This window comes from Phyllostomus discolor, chromosome X, assembly GCF_004126475.2.
Source record: "Phyllostomus discolor isolate MPI-MPIP mPhyDis1 chromosome X, mPhyDis1.pri.v3, whole genome shotgun sequence".
In the NCBI taxonomy this organism is placed as follows: Eukaryota; Metazoa; Chordata; class Mammalia; order Chiroptera; family Phyllostomidae; genus Phyllostomus; species Phyllostomus discolor.
Window position 1 is genome coordinate 69890429 of NC_050198.1, and position 22693 is coordinate 69913121.

Consider the following 22693-nt stretch of genomic DNA (forward strand, 5'->3'; position numbering starts at 1 on the left):
ATATATACACACATATATGTATACTTACCATTATGATTAATATTTCCTTGTGTATCAATCTAGATTTCTTCAATTATAGCTCCAGTAAACCTAAATGTGGGTGAATCAAATATGAGAACATATGTATGTGCTATACACACACACACACATATACTCTGTCTGTAACTTTGTATCCTAACGCAGTAATATTTACTTCATTGGCATTGAAGAACAAAGTGATATATTTTTCCTAGGACTCTTTTCTGTTGATACGACATAGCCTACATGGCCACTCCCTGAAATAGAAGCTGTAGCATTTACCAGTCTAACCTGTTAGGGTGTTCTTTCCATTGGTATATTTCTGTCATTCATTGCAAAATCAATGATGTTAAAACAACTGCAAAGTAACTGCAATCTGATTACTTCTATTTTAATGGTTTTCCTAAAAAGAAGTGCCCCTTAGTGTGTTTCTATATTTTCTTTACTTGTGCCATGGAGAAATAAATTGTTGGTATTTCAGGTACTTTGCTGGAGGTGAAGTAGTTTTCAAGCATGATTTTGACAAATAATACTCTTAATAATTATACATCTTGAAATAGAGATTATAACTGGATAATTGGATGGATGATTGAAAATGGCAATCTTAAATCTGAAAGCGAACTTCTACAAATAAGACAGTATGCATTGGAATGCATTTCCTCACCAAAAGTGTATTTTCTAAGTCTTTCTTGCCATTCTTTGAAATGATTTTAGATCCATCATCCTGGGTAATTTTACTATAACACATGCTTGACATAGCTTGGAGTTTGTGGCTTATTGAAAGAAGCATAGATTCATCAGAGAGTTCAGAATCCCTTTCTAACACCTCCTTCATCAGGTCCAAGACTCTTTTGAGGGGAAGGTAGAGGACTAGCATGATTGAATCCAGGTTTTTGTCCTCCTTTTCCCTAATTCCTATAGCTTTTGCTGTGAGTTATAGTAACAGGCTATTTCTTAACTGTTGTTAATCCCCAGCTGCAAAGGGATGGCACAATCCCATTGGGCCTATTGACTCAAATCTCAGCATTCAGGGCATTCAACAATTGCTAGGTAACCAATAACTCTCAGTGAGTGCATTATAAGCTGGACTTTGTAGGGACACTGGAAAGGCATAGGTGAATGCAGTAAGATGTGCAGGTGAGATATGTGTTAGGACATGATAGAAGGGTGTGTTTGTGTATGTATATATTTATGTTTACACTTGGATTTGTGGTGATGTGATAGCAATGATAAGATACCAATCATGGTTTGCAATTAAATGAGAAAAGGATGCTATAGTGAAATGGATAGTGATTCAGATACAAAAATACTTGTTACAGTTTAACATGTTAAAACCTCTTCTCTGGATATTTGATTAACTGAGTAAATTATTTCAAACTCTCCATCCTAAAAAAATGAAGATAATTATAATTCCTGAAAAGTTCTCAAGAGTTGTCTGAAGATTGTCCAGATATAATGTCTGTGGCAAGCTTTTCAAGGTTTTTAGTTCAAAGAAACTGTTCAAATGTGATGTTCATGTAATAAATGTGTCATTGTTGTTTTTCTCATAGGTATTCAAGAGACGGTATTTTTACTTAACTCAGCTTCCTGATGGTTCATATATTCTCAATTCCTATAAAGATGAAAAAAATTCCAAGGAATCTAAAGGTTGCATCTACTTGGATGCCTGCATTGACGTTGTTCAGGTAGGGTTACTGATCAAATCTTAAGAACCTCAGCATTTTTCTGTCTTGGTTAATGGCATCTCATCCACCAAAATGTTCAGACTATACAACTTGATTCTTCTGCATTTAGCCCACCCTTTCTCTGTGCCACTATTCAGGTGTTTATTCAGACCCTTGAAGTCTGGCTCCCAAGGGCCTCTTGAATCTCTTACCATTTTTCTTTTAAAAAAGTTTTTATCCTCACCCAAGAACATGCGTATTGATTTTAGAGAGAGGGGAAGGGAAGGAGAGAGGGAAGAGAAACATTGATGTAAGAGAGAAACATCAATCTGTTACCTCTCATAAGCTCCCTGACCTGGGACCTGAACCCGCAACCTCAGTATGTGCCCTGATTGGGAATTGAACCCATGACCCTTTTATTTGTGAGACGATGCTCCAACCAACTGAGCCACAATAGCCAGGGTTCTCTTGCCATTTTTCCATTATCACTGCCATTTGTCTGATTGTCTGTTTCCTCCTCTCTTGCTTAAATGTGTTAAGAAGGCTTAAAGTCTTGCCTTCCTACCTTCTCATTTGTTGTCCTGATCCACTGTATCTTCCTAAGACATAGATAGGGTCCTTCACTTGTCTACCCCAAACCTTTGTCTCTCGATTTATTATTGTCTTTCAGAGTGAGATCTAAAGCTCTTGCTATGGCATTGCAAGCCCATAGTGATTGGGCCTTATCCTGCTTTCTAACTTCATCCCTCCTGCATCCCCTTGTACATCCTGTGGTCTAGTCGTACCAGTGATGCCCTCCACAGAGCATCACATGTATATGCCTTTCTTACATTTGTTTCTCTGCCTGACCTATAATTTCCCCTTCTGTTCCAGTTGGAATGTTATCTTTTAAGGCTCAGCTCAAATGGCACGTCTACTGTGAAACATTGTCTGTTTCTTCCTCACCCTCATGCCCACCAAGTGGAATTAAACTCCACCTCCCCTGTGAGACCACTTTGGTTTTTCCTCTATTATACTCTAATTTGTGAATCATATACTGTGGAGGATACCGGAGCAAGTATCCATCTCAGCTGTGGATGTTTGTCGAAACATGCTAAAAACATACACAGAGACAACCAGGTTCTGTGGGAGAATCGGGACAGAATGGCCACTCCTCACATGGGGAGCGCCCTGTGTCCATAACCAAGCAGCTTTTTATTGAGAAAACAGACTTAGTTTGTGGATTCACAGTCTGGCAGAAAAGATCAAAAGATGTAAACAACTTACAAAGGTGGGGACAGAACTCCCGCTGTGATTCCAGGCAAGGTTTGGGGTTTTTAACATATGAAAGAGGTACAGGTTCCAAAAGTTCCCTGCCTGTGTTTTTAAAATCCAAGATAATAACATCCTCCAGCAAACAGATCTCACAGGATCTTGCATATTCTTTATCCCAGGCCTGATTACCCTGGGGGTCCACTGTTTCTGGTCTGGGCTGTTTTCCCCCTGCAGGTCTCAGAAGACAAAGGCAGCTAGGAGACTTGGATTTCTCACATCCAGAGCAAAGACTCAGGCTTTGACATAGCCAAAGGGGCCAGGGGTTGATGTCTGATCACCCTTTCATTTCCACAGCCCCGTGAGTCTGTTTTCTGTCATTCCTTTGTGAATGAATCTGTCTTAGGTTCATTCTCTATCCAAGAGAATTGTTACCCGTCATTGACCGCCGTTCAAGCCAGGGGAAATAAGTTTTGTCTCCTTCAGTGGCTCCTGGTCCAGAGGTTTTTCACTCAGTCTAAGTCATGGGAGGTTACAGCTTCCTGAGACCAAGCAGGGTGGCCCCCAACAATATGCTAAGTTCTGGGTAGTTTGGCACATTCACTTTTAGACTGTAGGGACCATATATTAATCATGTTTGTGTCCTCTATAATAATTAGCAGTGTTTTGCACACAGCAGTGACTTAACTAATGTTTGCTGATTTAAATTACTGAGGGGGCATGGCTAAAAATGGGGTGGGACAGGGTAGAGAGACAATCTAAGTAGGAAGTCAATTGACCAAGACAAAGGAGCCATTACTACAGAGCCAGGGTGGCATCTTCAACTAGAAGGTGCCCTGGGCTGATTAGGAGGCACGAGATGTGGGTTCAGTGGCCTCAACCTATCTGAATCTTAATTTTCAAAATTGTAAAATGATATCTATTTACTTGATCAAATGAGATCATCATAGGACCAAACAAAACACAACTCATAAGAATATGAAAATCTGTGCTATTAGAAGGTGATTGATCTATAACTCCATATACATGCAGCTTTCTTATCTTACTGAAGGAAAGGGCACACACAAACAACAGAATTCCTCAGTGAGCTCTAGTCTGGACTGACTTTTTTTTATTGTGTTCCTGGGTTCTGCTTTCCTCATCTATTTATGATCCCCCCTCTCAAATATTTTCAAATATATAAATCTCTGTGACTTGCTACAGCAGTTTAATGACATCCTTTACTATACTTTGAAGATGATAAGGAGGAAGTTTCTTGGCTCTTTCTTGAATAATGACTATGTAGTGGAAAATTGTTTATTCGTGAACCTTTCTTAAAACTAATGCTGAGATGTTTTGGAGACAGAGTGTGTTATTTCTTCGGTCTTGACAGAGAAGGTGGTAACATAAAAGAATGTGTCATGTTTGAATAAAGAAAGAGGCTTTGCCTAGTATTCAGCATTGGTCATTTCCATATTTTTTACTGGGAGCCACAATATAATGTGAATCAACTACAGTTTTCTCTTACGCATATTATGCATGCTAAAGTGAATTAGGTATTGATATTGCATTTTATGGTATAATATAAAGCAAGGACCAGATGTATTTTGGGTCACATGTAAGCTTGTGTTTAAGGGCTGATTTTGATAATTTGTAAATATGCTAGGAAAACTTTAAGCAGCGTGGAAATGGTAAAACATTTGCTTACTTTTATGTAGCAGTTTGGTTATCTAAATGTGATGGATGGATGTCAAAAGGCCTTAAATGATAATACCCACTCAACAAGTAGTATTTTATGCCAACTTCATGCATATACCACTGTGCTTAGTACTGAGGGAACAGAAAAGATGTGTTTGGCATGGTCATTCATCGCCTTGGAGTTTGTATTTCTAGTTGAAAGAAGCAATTCTTTCATAAAAGTATTGATGCACCTATGTGCTATGCTGAGGTGGAAATAAACATATGAATAAAATCTAATATTAAAAGAGCAAAAACTAACTGAACACATGCTTTCTTTTTTCCTCTAGTGCCCCAAAATGCGCCGTTATGCTTTTGAACTCAAGATGTTAGATAAGTACAGCCATTATCTTGCTGCTGAAACAGAGCAGGAGATGGAGGAATGGCTGATAACTTTGAAAAAGATTATCCAGATCAATACCGACAGTTTAGTGCAAGAGAAAAAGGAGACAGCAGAAACAACCCAAGGTCAGCATTTTTAAACAATTCATTATTGTGGTAAAGCTCTTGTGTTTAATCCATGGACATGTTTGTTGTGTAGGGTGAATATACAACTCATAATCTTGAAGGTTGACCTGCTTCTTCAGTAAAAGTGACTATGGAGGTCGATAGATTTTTTTTTTTAAGAGTTGATACTGCATTGGCTATGACACATGAAATATATCCAGACTAAAATGGCTAGGGAATTCATGGCAGATTTTCAAAAGTCCATTAAGGTCCTACACTTTCATAATCAAAATTGTTTGCAATAAATCTAGTAGAAGAAGATGGGGTGGGAGAGATAGTTAGGATATTCCTCTCAGGTGGTTAGTAATGGTCTGTATGGTTTGGAATATCTGCTTTGAATGAATTTGCAGATGATGAAACTAGCAGCCAAGGAAAAGCCGAGAACATCATGGCCAGTTTGGAAAGGAGCATGCATCCGGAACTGATGAAGGTACATCTTTCTTATGGCAACTTGCCTTCAACTAAGACAGTTGCAGGATCATCTATTAATGTTTTAATGCTGGATTCCATTGGCAATGCCATTTCTTCTTTTTTTTTTCTCAGTTCTTTCACCCCGGCCAATGTTGTTTCTCAGTTAAAAACTATTAAATCAGTACAACAGGTAGAGATTTGAAAACAAAAGTTACACTGCTAAAGTTGGACTTGTACAGCACCAACTAAAAATTTGGAAATTCTTATTTTTCCCCTTAGATTCCAGGAAGTACTTTAATAATTATATTTGCTGCTACTTATTCAGTTTAATTACACTTACCCTTCAGTGTCCTCATGGGATAGGTTACAGGACCCCAGGGGATAACCAAAATCCAAGGATGTTCAAGTCCCTCATATAAACGTGATGTATTTGCATATAACCTACACACACCCTCTTGTATGCTTTAAATCATCTCTAGATTACTTATGATACCTAATACGATGTAAATACTATGTCAATATTTGCTATACTGTATTGTTTAGGGAATAATGACCAGAAAAAAAGTCTGTACATGTTTAGCACAGATGCAACCATTGCAGGACTGATTACATAGTACACTTCAGCAACGATATAACATTTAAAAATATTTTTTTTATAAATACAGATTTTTAAAGATTATTTATTTATTTATTTTTAGAGAGGGAAGGGAGGGAGGGAGAGAGAGAGAGAGAGAGAGAGAGAGAGAAAGAAACATCAATGTGCGGTTGCTGGGGGTTATGGCCTGCAACCCAGGAATGTACCCTGGCTGGGAATCGAACCTGGGACACTTTGGTTCCCAGCCCACGCTCAATCCACTGAGCTATGCCAGCCAGGGTTTTAAAAATATTTTTGATCTGTGGTAGGTTGACTCTGCAGCTGCAGAACCCATGGATATAGAAAGCTGACTGTACTGTATGTCACTCATAAAATAAATATTCTTCTTTCAAGGGGTTATTGATACAGATTGAACAGAATATTCAATCTAATGATTTGTATATGTTAATTTCACATGCAAATCATATTCTCTATACATAAATGCATATGTATATAAATCCATTAGATAAAGATTTTGAACATACGTAATTTGTGTTAATTGCTCTGCTCCTTGGAGTTTGAAATGAGCTAATTGTGAAAGAGTAGAGGTGATTATCACACCTATCTTAGTAAGGGTACATATTTTACTCTGTGGACTCTACTACTATAGATAAGAAGGTTTAATGACCCATTTTATATTTAAATCCATGTCAAACCTATGTAATTTTACTTTGTCCTGGACTATTAAGTTACACAATTTTAGAAGTTACTTCTAATATTTTAAAATTATTATTCTCTTAGGCTTCAAAAATATTTTCCAAAATTTAAGAACATACTCATGATCCCCTGATCTAGCCTTTGTATGATTTTATAGATTCTGACATATGCCGTCTAACTCTTTGTCATTCCAGACTGTGCAGCCCCTATGTCTTTGCTAAAGTGACAGTCAGAATTGTATACAAATTCTGTGGCTAGCACCATGGATATGTGTGTTTATTTCTCTTCTGCACCCAAAACCTCTTGGATCCTTTTTTTACCACTATGGGTTGAACAATATCCTCCATGTTATGAGAGGGACATAGAGTCCAAGAGCCTGATCTGTAGCTTGTTGTGCATCAGAGTGACAGTTACTCTCCGCCAGGCAAGCATTCTTTATCTGTCCTATGGACGTGGGAATGGTATATTTTCAAAGCTGTAGCAGATTTCTAGTGTCATAGAAACTATATATTTAAGTGGCATTTAATGCTGTTTTGAAGGAAATAAAGTAATGTTTGGTGTGTATGTGCATGTATATAAATATATTTTTAAAAATTTGTAGTATGGAAGAGAAACTGAACAGCTAAACAAACTCAGTAGAGGAGATGGAAGACAGAACCTCTTTTCTTTTGATTCGGAAGTTCAGGTATTGATAATATGTTTCTTTAAATAATCCTTGAATTGTTGCTTGTTTGGAAAAGTCAACACCTGTAAAATGTTGAAATCACTGATTTCTGTACCCCTGTGTGATACTGATTGTTGTATATTTGTCTTGTTCACTTTGAGCAGGTAGCTTAAGAACTAACTTCACTCAAGAGGACTGTCACATAATGCAGATAGTTTGGGACCAAATATATATGGTGTTCCTTCTCAGTTCTATAATATGCTTTTCACTTTTTCTCATGCCTCAAAATGGATAAGTTAAAACATTCTTTAAAGATGGTGTTGGTGCTCTTTTAACCTGTTAGGGATAATTGTGGTCTACTAACAGTGAGTATCTGCAGTATAAAGAACACCACCAGGTCATATGACACAGGTGATTTTTTTTCCACTTTTGATGTAGGCCTGTGAAACTGGGATAATTTTCATGTCTGGCTTAATTTCACTTTAAATGGAAAGTGGTGGAGAGAAATGGAAGTTTATGTGCGTATGTATTTTAACCTTCATGAGAGTTAGGTACTTTTTGAACTAACAGATATGTGGTCAATATTTCATTACATGATATTTTCTAATTAAACTTCTGATTTGTTTAAATGGAAAAAATTCTCCAGTATTTAAGCATTACATTCATTTTTCCTAATGGAACACATTTCATGACAAAATGAAATTATTTGAGGGGAGACAAATTTTTTTCCTTTTTACTTTGTCTACATGTGATTTGTAATTAAAATCTTTGGGTTTTTTGGAAATAGCAAAATATATATTATATAAATAAGAATTATAGTTCTCTCAGTGAAAATATAAAATGATTTGGGGAAGACTGATTTGGTGTTTTCTTTTTGCTTCATATAGTTTCCTAATTACAGTTTTTAAAACTTGAAATGGAAAAAGTATATAGCCCATAAATAATGCAGAAAATTTTCCCAAATAATTTTATTTTCTCATGTGTTTTTCTTATTTGGAGAAAATTTGTTTTAAATGTTTCATCTTTCCTTTTTTCCCACTATTACATTGTGCATGTAAGATATATGACTAAAAAAAGTATAAAGTATAACATAAGGAATGTTAGTTGTAAGATATTCATCCTGAAATTTCCTTGTTCCAAGCATGTCTGAGCCTTTGATTACCGGCCCCCCCCACCCCATGATTGGGCTTTAATCTGACATGTCAGCTCCTTTCATGGTATACAAAGAAGCCAATTGACTGTGGTGGAAATTCAGTTCAGCATCTTTAAAAAAAACTGTGGTGTGGTGTTTTTGTGGTCATGGAACTAAACTGATTTTATGTTTGAATTACTTATCAGTGAGCTACAACATGACAGAAAAATTCACAGTTGTGATAAAACTTTAAGGACAAAAAAATTGAATGTCAATTATGAAAGGCAGTCTAACTACAAAGAAATCCACGTTGTATGAGTTGAGTACTTTTACTAGGCATAGTGCCATTGTATAATAGCAGCCTTCTCTTTTGGCCACAGTTCAGTGTTTAGAGATATGCTTTCCATCACTGACCTAAGAGAATAAAGAAACACTGACTGACTGAAGGGAATAGCTCCAACTTTGAACTACTGGGGAAGGCCATATGTCCCAGTGTTTGCACTCACAGGCCGCAGAAGGGAGAGGACTTGGGGCTTGGGTGGTTTAGTCCAGTTTCTCTTCACATTCCAATGTCTGAGGAAGATAGCAGGGAGAGTTGATAAATGGGCGGAAATTAGAACTGATCTCCATGGCAATGACTTGCCTCCTCTGGCTCCACTGATAGATACGAGTTCAAGGGGGAGCTGTCTAGGCCCAGACATTTCTATTCCTATTGTAGATAAATAGACTTGGGGAGGGAGGTATTGTGCTTTCAGGTATGCATATAATATGTTAGGCTCTTTTAAGGAGGATTTTGTTAGTGATACAGGCTGGATCGGAATGGCTATAATTATCCAAGATTCTTCAGGCACATTACCTGTTTTGGCTTGAATTACTTAGGCAATTGAGAAAAATTCTTGTGTTTCTTGGCTTGAGTTTCTGACATTGGCAGTATTTTCTGCTCAGATCCAACCCAATCATTTTCTACCTAGCATGTCTCTGGTCTTATTGAAAGTTTTTAAGTTGACCCACAATCTATACTTTTCCTCCCACTTGCGAACAGAATGTAAGTCTGTTTGGACATTCAGAATGAACAGATAAACTTAGAATGCCTGTGCTCTGTGAGCTGAGGAGGAGGATCCTGTGAGTTTGTTTCAGGAGGGACAGATTCTTCCCCTGCTGAGAGGAATTCCTTGTCTCTAAATATCTTTGTTTATAGAAAGTTTATAAACTTCAAAAAAAGTTTGTATACCATCAACTTATACATATGTATGTGTGTATATATATATATATATATATATATATATATATATATAATCTGTGGCACCCAGAGTACATCCCCTAGCTGTTAGAAGCAGCTGAGCTCAGTGTTTATCACTTTCCTAAGTGGACACATCTCCCTCTGTTCATCATTTAAACATAGGTGCTCACCATGGTTTCGCCTTGTTTTCCTTCTCAAACTATTTTCCACTCACCCCCAAATCCAGATCTCCAACCCAGACCTCTCCTGTTTCTCCAACCCCTTACTCACAACACCTCCAATTCAACACATGCCAAACTGAACTCATCTGTACTCATTATTTCCCCATGTTTGCTATTCATCTTTATTTTGCAGTTAATTTCAAAACATCACAGTCTACTGAATCTTCCAGGTTAGAGGCCATTGTGTAATTCTTGATTCCTTCCATGTCTATTCATGTCAGTTTTGCCTTCTGTACAGCTTATAAAAGAAACAAAACGCCTTCTGTCCTCGAACATATATTTTGTGAGGAAGACAAACAATAAAGACCTAAGTAAATATTTTAAAAAGTATTGTTAGAATACTGAATGAAGGAAAGGGAGTATAGACTCTCAGAGTGGGTGCAGTTTGTTTTTAAATAGAGTAAAGTTCGTCTTTGTGGAAATGCCAATTGAATGAAATGAAGGGAGTAAACCATGTGTCTATCTGGGGGAACAGGCTTCCTCACAGACATCAAGTGCAAAGTCCCTGAGGTGGGAATGTACTTGGGATGCTAGAGAAATAAATGGAGATGCCAATGTGGCTGGAACACAGGGTGGTAGGGGAGAGGAGGCAAGAGTGGTAGGAGATCAGGTCAGGGGAGTGGGGGGAAGTAGGAAGTCATGACATATAAGGCTTTGTAGCTCATGGTACAGACTTGTGACTTTTCCTTTGCCTTAGATTGGCGTCTCAGAAATCTCCCTCCAGAATTTCTTTATCAGTGTTTGAACCTTAGTCTAAGAGCTCTACAAAGGCTTGTTGAATGAAAAAAAAAATGAGGATTCAAATGAAAAATGGACAGAGAAGTGTTAGATTCTGTAAATTTTACTATAGACCTATATTAATATGAATCATTTTTTCTTTTGCAAATGATTATCTATCTTGTAGAGATTGGACTTTTCAGGAATTGAACCTGATATAAAGCCATTTGAGGAAAAGTGCAATAAACGTTTCCTGGTAAATTGCCATGATTTAACTTTTAACATCTTGGGTCAAGTTGGAGACAATGCAAAAGGACCACCTACAAATGTATGTATGACTTTTCCTTGTACCTCCCTTAAACTGCTGCATTAAAGAAACACCTTTCTCTTTTTGTCTCTGAGAACTAATTTACTGGATGAGAATTCCATTGCTACAAGTTTTGATACATTTGAGATGGAAGACTTTCATATGTCTTTCTTTTGTCAAAATATGAATATGTGTTCATCTTAACATTTGTCAAAGTTTTATGTATTCAAAACAGCAGGTAGAGTAGGCCCTTGACATCCAAGAGGGACGTGTCATCAGAACCTAGAAAATCCTCAGATTTGTGAATTCTATTAGAGACTATGACTTCTGCAAAATTGGCTCAGAGCCGTGAGTAATGAACACCAGAGCTGTGCAGGGGCACAGATGCTATGCAGTCAGCTAGCCTTACTCACTGTTCTCAGAGTGAATTCATTGTGTTCTGCACAAAAATTCTAATTATTAGTTATCACTGATCATTGGAGTAGCTCAGAAATACTTGAAACTATAAATGTAAAATTGCCAGACAGACTGCATTTTAGATCCATCCTCATTTTTCGGTTCTGGTCTTATCTTGGAACATATCCACAGTGGTTTATTCTCTCACAGTGTAGCTGAAATTTACTAGTAGATTTTCTGTGTGTAAAGGGTTAATCTTTATGCCATCTGGCATGAAATTTCTCTTTGTGACCAGCTTTCACATGCCATCTGTAGAGAGGAATAGTGTCTTCCAAAGCTGCTGATGGGGCAACAGAGCTATTGTCAAGTAATTCGATGTTGACTGTTATTAGCTCTTAGGAAATGTATAATCCATTTGGAATGCTGTAACATTCCAAAAGGAAAGATTTATTTCTCATCCATAATATTGGCATTATTTGGGGGTAATGTTAATAAACCTGTAGAAAATTAAATTTTATTTATAAAACAATTGGTATTTTGTAAATCTGGCTTCTGATTTATACCTATCATTTACAAAATTTTATAAGTTGTGAAATTATTTGTACCTGACAAAAGTTAAAATTTGATAGCCTGTTATTTAGAATGTTCTTTCTTATGTGCAAATGAGGTATAATGGGATTTTAGCTAAATACTGAATTCAGGATGGAACTGTAATCACAGAAACTTGAAGAATAAAATAATTTTTATAATTTGTGTCCCTTCCCACATTCTATCTGAAAAAAGTCTTAATTTAAAAATGGAATTGTCTTTGTTCCCAGGTTGAACCCTTTTTTATCAATCTTGCCCTATTTGATGTAAAGAACAATTGTAAGATTTCAGCTGACTTCCACATAGACCTGAATCCCCCATCTGTTCGTGAAATGCTGTGGAGCAGTTCAGCCCAACCAGCCAGTGATGGAAATGCAGAGTCTTTCATTCACGGAATTGCTGAATCTCAGTTACGCTACATAAAGCAGGTAAAGAATGATCTTTTTGGAGTTGGTAGTGTCTTCAGAATAAGAAACAGAAACCCCCTTGGGTTATTTTATTGTTTCAGGCCAATGTTGCCATGGGTATTCATATCTCTTATAAGGTCTGTGTATAGGTGTTTTCCTAGCAACTGAAGTTGGATGGGAAACATGGAAATCAACAAATATATATGCTAGTAAACATTCGCAAAGTAACATTTCAGTTGGGATCATGATGTGAGTCTCAAAGGAAGTGTCTTATGAGATGGAGTGCAGGTAACACAGGAATACAGACAGAGACAGACACACACAAATACACAGATACAGCCACACATGCACACACACCCATACCCATGTGCATTCTGCTGAGCAAGGCAATAGGTACCTGAAAAGCTTGTTTCTTTGAAGAAAAAGTGACCCTACAATAACCTTCCATCCCTAATTCCCATTCCATTATGAGTAGATAATTTTAATCAAGCATAAAGACTCTTTATAGGAGTTCTGTTTGAAACGTAATGAGAGGGAACTGCTTGTGTCACAGCTGTAGGTCTGCTGTCTTCTTTCCTATCTGATGCAAAGAATCCTCTTTAGAAAGAGCTTGACAGTTCCCTGGCATTTTGACCTCTGACCAGACTGGCAGCTATAATAGGTTAGGCAGAGCAGAACTGATTGCCTTCTAGACATTTGGAGCTGAAAGGAAACTATAGATTGTGGCGAAGAATTAAAGTAGGAAGAACAGAGCCACTTACATTGTGAGGACATTTATTTTCCCAAAATAAAAATGTGCCTTTTTTCCTGATTACAAAGACAAATACATTATGTAGAAAATTCAAACAGTAAAAAAGGTATAACATGTTAATTATTAACATTTTGGTGAATGTTTTCTAGACAACTCTGTTGTGTGTATATATAAACACATACTGTTTGTATAAGACTATACATAATGTGTATGATTTATGCTATTTTATACCTACTGCATTCATTTAACATGCTTATTTTTTATATCAATATTTCTAGATAGTCACATTCTTAAAGGCTAATATGCTATATCAGTGATTAGCTAATGAGCATATTTCTAATTTTTGAATATCATAAATTATATGCCATTGAATGTCCTTGTATGTACATGTTAGCTCATTTGCTGAATTATCTCCTTAGAATAAATTCCATGTTTTGAGGGTTGCAGATCATACTCACTGATACAGACTGCCACGTGGCAGGGAAAGACTTGACATGTGCTGTCACTCAAAGACTCTCTGTGCTAGAGAGTTCTGACAGCTTTCCCCTTCATTATCTGTTTTCCCTTGTTATTTTATGGCCCCTTAGTGTTTTTTTTTTTAAGTTTTCATTATCCTTACCTGAGCACATTTTAAGAATTGCTTTTAGAGAGAGCAAGGGTGAGGGAAAGGGAAAATAATGATTGGCTGCCTTCTTATACATGCCCCAATTGGGGCTCGAACCTGAAACCTGGGTACATGCCCTAGACTGGAAGTGGAACCTGCAGCCTTTTAGCCCACAGGATGACCCCCCTTCCAACTGAGCCGCACTGGCCAAAGCACGGTCCCTTTGTTATGTGGAGTATAGTTGTCTCATATGTGTATATTCCATACAACAGCCTCAGCTTCTAAAAGAGAGCTTGAGCGAGGTCAGTGTTAGAAATATTTGAGAACTTGCTATTGAACTGTATGTTTAAAATTTCTTGTACAATATTAAGTAAGTCGTTTTAAGCCAACAATATATTTATTGAATTACTTCAATTTACTTAGATTCAATACAGGCAGTTTAAGTTATGCTTCCAGGTGTCATCCCACTTGTAATCTAAGTCAGGAAGAAAATCAGCATGTTCTCAATATCCCCTGTATGCCAGAATTTTCCACTGGTGTCTCGTGGAATTGTAATACCCTTGTGAAATAGTATAATTATTGCTGTTTTGCAGATGAAGAAAGTGAAGTTCTAGGAGATTAATAAGTAAACTGTCCACCATTTCAGAGCCAGTAGTGGTGCAGGCAGGATTTGAATCTAGGTCTGTTTGAAAGACCTCAAAGGCAGAACGCAATGAAGTGCTAAAGTATACAACATAATGATGGTAGTTAAATTTGGAATATGACGAGGGATCAGTGGTCAGGAGTTAACTTAGAAGACTCCACAGAAGGTGTGGGGCTTGAGAGAGGCCTCAAAGGAATAGACGAGAGCTGGACACGTGACAGCAATGGGCAGTGGCCTTAAATGGCTTTATCATTTGAACTCTTTTTTCATATCAAGTAACAATACCACCAAATGGTCATTTACTCCAAATAGTTGAACATTTTATTCGGAAGAAGTCTTTCTCTCAGCTTCTTCCCATTTAGGATGAGGAAGCAGTACTATGTGGAAGAAGGCTCAGTGTTAGCAGATCTCAGCTCAACTGTTTTACAGCAATAATAACAATTCAAGCACTTAACTATTGCTGATGTATTTCTCTAGGTATTTATCTGTATGGTCAGTTAAGTCTCCACAACAGTGCAGTAAAATAGGGAGGTGCTATTACTATCCCCATTTTACAGATGGGGAAGCTGAGGCACAGAGCAGTCAGGTGGCTTGCCCAAGGTAACAGAGCTAGTAAGATGGGGAACAGGACCTGAACCTAGGTCTAGCAGGCTCCCTAAAAAGTCCAGGTGTTTGCCACTATACTGTATTGCTTTCATGTCACCCCAGAGAGAGGAAAGCAGCCCAGTTCTTCAGCGTTCCCAGAGCAGGCTGTCTGGCAGCCCATTCCCTTCCAGCAAGGCTATTTAAATGGCGGCATTATCTAGAGGAACAGGCAGCTTCCAGGGTTTGGTGGATGGTGGGTATTTTGGGGTGGTTCTCAGCTCTCCCCATCTGTTCCTCAGAGTCTTTCTCTCTAGAGGCTTCCTGAGTGAGGAGCAACAGGGTGACCACAGAAATGGAGGAAGTTGAGTCCATCTAGTAGTTTTGCTTCCCTGATACCAAATAGTTACTATGATCACTTTACTCTCAGGATCTTGGCAGTTTCTTCCCAGACGCCCTGACAGACCTCAGTGCCCCATGTCTCCCAGGTTTGAGTTGTTGGGGCTGTGGGGTAGCTGCTCAGTCTTGGGAGTCTACTTCCCTGTTTCTCTGTGGGCTCCCTGCTTGGGGGCAGCAGATGTGGGGCTGGTAGAAGGGTGGAGGGCTCATGCCACCACATGCCTTGCCATGGTCTAGGCTAGGGGCTCTGTAAGTGCTGGGAACTGGGTGGGACTTGACCTCTTCTTTTGAAGTAGGGGGCACTGAAGTGGGTAAGAGTCAGCCTATGGCCGGGGGCAGCTATGAGGAAGAAGATAAGGTGTTGGTCTACATAATGATTTTCAAACTGCATAACAAAAACTAAATCATGCTACAGAAGGTGTTCCCTTCATAACAGGTAAAGAGCTGTAAAGGTAGAAAACAGAGGATCCAGACCTCCTCATTTTGCTCCTTTGCACTTTATTGCAGAGTACTAATGTAGATACAGCCAAGGTTACAGGGGTTTTCTATGAATGCATGTTGAACAGCCATGCCATCCCCTGTCCAGCTCAGTTCTTTCCAAATATAATATCCTCCAAACAGCCTGTTAGTTGATGGTGTCTGTTGTTTAAAGGAGCACCACACAAAGGAATTCAAGTGGAAAAATCCATTACTGGTACTCTACCAAGTTTTGTTTTCCTATTTGGTATATTACCAACTATGTTAAGGTGGTGCTTTCCAGTTTTCAAAACATTTCAGACACATTATCTCATTTGTTCTAGATAGAACCCTCAGAATAGATAAGGCAAAAGAGAAAAGTGAGTGCAAGATGCTAATTCTTTCCACAGTCCAACAGCTTATAAGGATCCTAGGTGGATGGCTGACCTGGGTTTGAATTCCCAAGCAGCAAGCGTGGAATGAAGTGGTTAAAGACTGCTCAGCAGCCCATTTCCTAAGTTCAATTTCTGGCTCCACCATTTATAGATTTAGGCAAGAAACATCCTCTCTACGTCTCAGGTTTCTCATCTATGAAATGGGAATGACAGTAGTTCTAGCTATTGGACAAACTTCTCATAAGGATTAAATGAAGTCATGCACATTAGGCACCTTGTTATTACTACAGTTGCCCAAAGCAACTGATGGTCACAGAACTGTGTTTTCAGTGCAGCCAGAAACATGCTGCTCAAGCTGGGAGATATGGCTGGCAAACTGACTCATATAATTTCATGCTTACCATTTGTCACATAACTGTGCTAGGTGATTTTCATGCATTATCTCAGTCTTTGTAAAAACCCTCAAAGCAGGTTCTGTGAAAAACATATTTTAAAGATTAAAAAATTGACACTTAGAGCCCTGTCTGGTGTGGCTCAGTTAAATCACCATGACATATACCAAAAGGTCACAGCTTCCATTCCTGGTCAGGGCAGATGCCTATGTGTGGGTTCAGCCCTTGGTCAGGATGCCTAAGAAAAGCAACTCATCAATATTTCTGTCACACATTGATTTTTCTCTCTCCCTCTCTCTCTCTCTCTCTCCCCCCCCCCCCCATCTAAAATTAATAACCATGCCCTTGGGGAAAGATTAAAAAACAAACAAAGAAATTGAGACTTAGAAAGGTTTTTTCAGAAAGAAAATGGATGAAGACAATTGCAGCTAGGGTTTCCAGGTTATATATCCCATGCTATGCTGCCTCTCAGCCTTGAGGCCTCTGCAGCCAACATCTCCTGCCATGAGTCTGAATGAGAATAGTAATACTGATTACTGCTGCAGCTAATGTCCACTGAGTCCCTATGGTTCCGCATCCCAGTACTCTCAGCCTTTCCCCACACTGGTGCCAGCAAGGGGTATTATAATCCGAAGTGATTTGACAATTGATAAGACCAAGTTGCTTTCACTTGTTTATCTGTGATCACTCTTACTGCTGCCCCCACTAGTGGCAACATGATACTGAGCAAACATGGTGGGGCCTAGTCCAGGACAGACCGCTTTCCAGGTTGGCACACCTTCTGTGGCCCTCCCCAGAGCCCTGGAACACAGATACTTACATTATTTCCAGTTCACAGTTGGATGCTGAGGCACAGAGATGTTCTTTAACTAACCAGGGATTCCCTTGTAGGGGGTCACTCTGGAGCTGTTCTGCCTGTTGTCCAATTAGTTTCTAGCCTTGCCCTGTCCCCAAAATGCAAACATAAGTGAATCCAGGAAGCCCACTGTGGGTTGGGAGTCTGCCTCTGTAGCACAGGGCCTCTGGCCTAGCCCCCCTTTCCCAGCAGGGTGCATTACTACCCTTCAATAAAGTGCAAAATAACAAAACAACAAGGTTTAGATCCTCTGTTTTCTACTTTTACATTGAAAGCCCCAGGCTTTCAATGAGGTCTTTACCTGTCACAAAGGAATGCTTTCCATAGGGTGATTTAGTTTTTGTTACGCAGTTTGAATACTGCTATACAAAACAACACCTTATCATCTTCCTCTTAGCTGCAATCAGTGTTTTTAAAAAATATATTTTATTGATTATGCTATTACAGTTGTCCCATTCCCCCCCCACTATTCCCCTCTGCCTTGCACCCCCCATCCCACCCGCATTCTCCTCCCTTAGTTCATGTCCATGGCACATACATATAAGTTCTTTGGCTTCTACACTTCCTATACTGTTTTTAACCTCTCCCTGTCTAGCTCCTACCGACCATTTATGCTTCTTATCCCTGTACCTTTTCCCCCATTCCCCCTGGTTCCCCTCCCCACTGATAACCTTCCATATGATCTCCATTTCTGTGATTCTGCTCCTGTTCTAGTTGCTTGCTTGGTTTTTTCTTTTTTTTTTTTTTTTTAGGATGAGTTATTGATAGTTGTGAGTTTGTTGTCATTTTGCTGTTCATAGTTTTTAATCTTCTTTTCCTTAGATAAGTCTCTTTAACTTTTCATATAATACGGGCTTGGTGATGATGAACTCCTTTAACTTGCCCTTATCTGGGAAGCGCTTGATCTGCTCTTCCATTTTAAATGATAGCTTTGCTGGATAGAGTCATCTTGGATGGAGGTCCTTGTCTTTTATGATTTGGAATACTTCCTTCTAGCCTCTTCTTGCCTTTAAGGTCTCTTTTGAGAAATCAGCTGACAGTCTGATGGGAACTCCTTTGTAGTAACTGTCTCCTTTTCTTTTGCTGCTTTTAAGATTCTCTCCTTAATTTTAATCTTGGGTAATGTAATTGTGATGTGCCTTGGTGTGTGCTTCCTTGGGTCCAACTTCTTGGGGACTCTCTGAGCTTCCTGGACTTCCTGGAAGTCTATTTCTTTTGCTGGATTGGGTAGGTTCTGCTTCATTATTTTTTCAAATAAGATTTCAATTTTTTGCTCTCCCTCTTTTCCTTCTGGCACCCCTGTGATTCAGATGTTGGAATGTTTAAAGTTGTCCTGGAAGTTCCTAAGCCTCTCCTCATTTTTTTGAATTCTTGTTTCTTTATTCTGTTCTGGTTGAATGTTTATTTCTTCTTTCTGGTCTAAACCATTGGTTTCAGTCCTGGTTTCCTTCCTGTCACTGTTGGTTACCTGTACCTTTCCCTTTATTTAACTTTTCATAGCCTTCACTCTTTCCTCTATTTTGTGACTGTACTCCACTAATTCTGTGAGCATCCTGATTACCAGTGTTTTGAACTGTGCATCTGGTAGGTTGGCTATCTCTTCGTTGGTCAGTTATACTTTTTTCTGGAGCTTTGATCTGTTCTGCATTTGGGCTATTTTTGTCTCCACGTGCCTGTTGTATTGTAAGGGGTGGAGCCTTATGTATTTGTCAGTGCAGAGCAACCCATGACGCTGATGCTGAATTGTGGTGCTGTATGTGGGTGAGGTGTCCAAAAGGGAACAATGCTGCTTTCTGGGCTCTTGGCTGGCTTTTAATCACTTCCTCCATTACCCACAAGCAAATTGGGTCCTTCTGGTGCTGATTCCTGGGTGGGTGGTTTTGTATGCGTTCTAGGATCTAGTGAGGCTGGGAGTTTCTCCCACTGCTGCCTCAACTGCCCCAGGTGTTTTCAGTCAGAGGTTTTGAGGCTTTATTTCCCCCCCACCCCCTCGCACTGGATCCTGCGTGGTGAGGTCTGTCTCGCTCCCCAGTTGTTTCTCCTGGTTTATCTGCATGAGAATGTGGGACTGCCTATTCCAGCAGCTGCCACCTCACCCAGTCCACCAGCCGCCGCCTTTCCGTGAGTCCTCTCTGCCTGTCTGCCTGTCTTCATCCCTCCTACCGGTCTGGATGAGTGTTTCTTCTTTGACTCCTTGGTTGTTGGACTTCCATACAGTTCAATTTTCTGGCAGTTGTGGTTGTTTTTTGTTTTTAAATTTGTTGCCGTCCTGCTTTTGGTTGTGGGAAGAGGCAAAGTGTATCTATGTACGCCTCCATCTTAGCCGGAAGTCCTGAAGCAGGGGGGTCAAACTCATTTTCACTGGGGGCCACATCAGCTTCTGGTTGCCTTCAAAGGGCCAAATGTAATTTTAGGACAGTATAAATGTAATTACTCCTTAACTAGGGGCAAGGAGTTCTACATTCTGCCCTTTCTAGACAACTATGGGGCTGATGTGGCCCCTGGTGAAAATGAGTTTGACACCTGTGTCCTAAAGTTTATTTTGCAATCAGTATTAATTGTGAGTGAATTGCTCTGGAGTTACATGCAGCTATACTTAAAAATGCTTATCCAGTGCTATTTGAGAAATGCACTATATTTTCGCCAATGCCAATTAAACTAGACAGTACACATTGTATTAATTAGGTCCAGCAACGCACCTTGCAAACACAGCTAAATACATGAAGCTACGCAGCAAGGATGACAACCTACCTGCACTTTGGAGACGAATAGATCTAAAGTTGGTGAGAAAATAGAAAATCCATTTTGGAAGGAACATTGGGAGCTTGGAAAACTGAAAGGCAATGCTATGTATTTCCAGGGTCCTAGAAATGATTCTGTGTTGACTACAAACATTCTATGCTAAACACACTGCTTGGAATCATTAATCAACAACTGTATATATGAGGTTACATAAAAAGTCTAATGGAAGTCATTTTTTTTTTCCCCAGGGAATTTTCTCAGTGACAAATCCACATCCTGAAATTCTTCTAGTTGCACGAATTGAGAAGGTGCTCCAGGGAAATATTACACACTGTGCAGAACCCTACATAAAAAATTCAGATCCAGCAAAGGTATTTATAAAGTCTGTCTGTGAACATTTCAGCTTAATGTAGAACTTGCCTTCTACTGATATTGTAAATCCAATAGTCAATGATCCCTCAAAAAAAATCTCAAAAAACTTTCCTTACTCAGCATGCTATATATTCTGAAAATATTGTATACTAGCTACGTATGCATGCTAAACCTTGAATGTGCCTTTTTTTCCCCTCTTCATTTATGTTCTGTTTACACGACAGTCTGATGTCTGCTGGCTTATCAAAATAAGAGCTAAAGGTTTTTCAGCAACATCTGTTCACTGACACTGTATCCTTGGCAATAACTGTCTTTTTTTCCCCTCCCAGTGCTATCAGCAACCTTAGAATGTCAGATCTGTGAGGGTAAAGATGATCCACTTCTGTAGTTCCCAATTGCCAGTGTATACTCAAATTTACACCTGTATGAAGATGAATTGAGGAAAGCCAAATAGCCATCTATTCATGAGAATGTAAATGTATTCAATTCAAAGGGCTTGCTATTTTATAAATGTTACACCTATGCTTCATAAAATGTTAGTATATTAAATGGTAGGCATATTTGTTGTTTCTTGTATTTAAATGGCAACATTAAAAGTCAGCAACCCATATAATCATCCAAATTTCTAGTCCCTGAAATCTAAACTTAGGGAAATTATCAGTTGAATCCTCTGCTCTCGTTTTATAAATGAGACAACTGGGGCCCAGAGTAGGAACATGTTCATGGCACAGGCCATTAGGAGCTCTCCAGCTACTGGGTATTCATGAAGAGCCCATCTGCTCTATGTGGCATTTAGCTGTGTATCCAAATACTGTTTATGAAGTGGAAGATGCTGAGGATACGTGTGACCAATTTGTGAAGGAAAAAAGGCCTCGATATAGATAAAAACTTCTAGCATGTGTATCCCTACGGATAAATGTGCAGCCAGCATTTCACAGCTGATTGAGATTCTATAGGCAGTTAATGTCCTTTGTCATCGCTCAGTGCCTGTGCATACAGTGGCTCCTGCGCACACTTAATTGTATTGACTCTTGGTCACTTGGCTTGTATCTTGGGAGTAAAAAGGTCAACTATACCCAGTACAAACTTCTTCCAAGAATGATGAGTGTCTGTCTGCTCACGTTTGAAAGGAGAAATACACATTTAAATTGCTGAAAAAATTTTCCCAATAGGAGCCTTTGGTCCAAAATGTGCCCTATATCCGTTTTGTCTATCTTCAGATATCTTGATGAAGGATATCCTGATGAAGTCTCTGTTAATGGAAAAACACAAAAGCTTTAAGAAATACTGCTTTGGTCTTGAAAAGTGGGTAGGCGATGTGTGTTGTATTTTATTTATAGGCATTTGTATATATGTTTTTCTAGATTTTGATGTTTTATATTGGTTAGGTTGGGAAAATTAGTTTTGGGAGACTCCCTGGTAGTTTGAAGTAATATGAGCCTATTTTCTTATTTCTGACCTTAGACGGCCCAGAAGGTGCATAGGACAGCCAAGCAGGTGTGCAGCCGCCTTGGACAATACAGAATGCCCTTTGCCTGGGCTGCCAGGTTTGTACATATGTAATCCTGATCCTCCTACTCATGCTCATATATGAAGTAGAGCGATGTTGTCTTTGCCAGTAGCATTCAGCAGTTTGTTTCTGACAAGCCAGTTATATTTTGGCAGTAATGTTTTGGGGCACCTGGGATGTGTCCTAGTACCTCTAGGCTGCTCTAACAAATTACTGACTTAAACAATGAGGGTTAAAGCCAAATGTTTGTGGCATAAACAAAAAAACATTTATTTCTCACAGTTCTGGAGGCTGGAAGTCCCAAGATCAGGATGCCAGCATTTGCTGGGTTCTGGTGAGGACTCTTTTCCAGGTTGGGGACTGCTGTTTTTTTTATGTCCTCACCCTGTGCAAAGAAAGTAGGCAAACTCTCTAGCCTCTTTTTATAAGGGTACCAATCCCATTCCTGAGGGCTTTACTCT

General features: G+C 39.0%; 1 protein-coding gene across 3 annotated transcripts in view; it reads left to right on the top strand.

The window, feature by feature from the left end:
- Positions 1 to 22693, top strand: part of DOCK11 (dedicator of cytokinesis 11) — a 189816-nt gene that overhangs the window by 60574 nt on the left and 106549 nt on the right. For all 3 annotated transcript variants that reach the window (XM_036016645.1, XM_036016646.1, XM_028522215.2), the window contains exons 7-14: positions 1569 to 1703; positions 4940 to 5117; positions 5507 to 5586; positions 7460 to 7543; positions 11020 to 11160; positions 12354 to 12551; positions 20599 to 20721; positions 22187 to 22269. In XM_036016645.1, the coding sequence (XP_035872538.1) occupies positions 1569 to 1703; positions 4940 to 5117; positions 5507 to 5586; positions 7460 to 7543; positions 11020 to 11160; positions 12354 to 12551; positions 20599 to 20721; positions 22187 to 22269 (1022 nt within the window). The remainder of the gene's footprint in view (positions 1 to 1568; positions 1704 to 4939; positions 5118 to 5506; positions 5587 to 7459; positions 7544 to 11019; positions 11161 to 12353; positions 12552 to 20598; positions 20722 to 22186; positions 22270 to 22693) is intronic.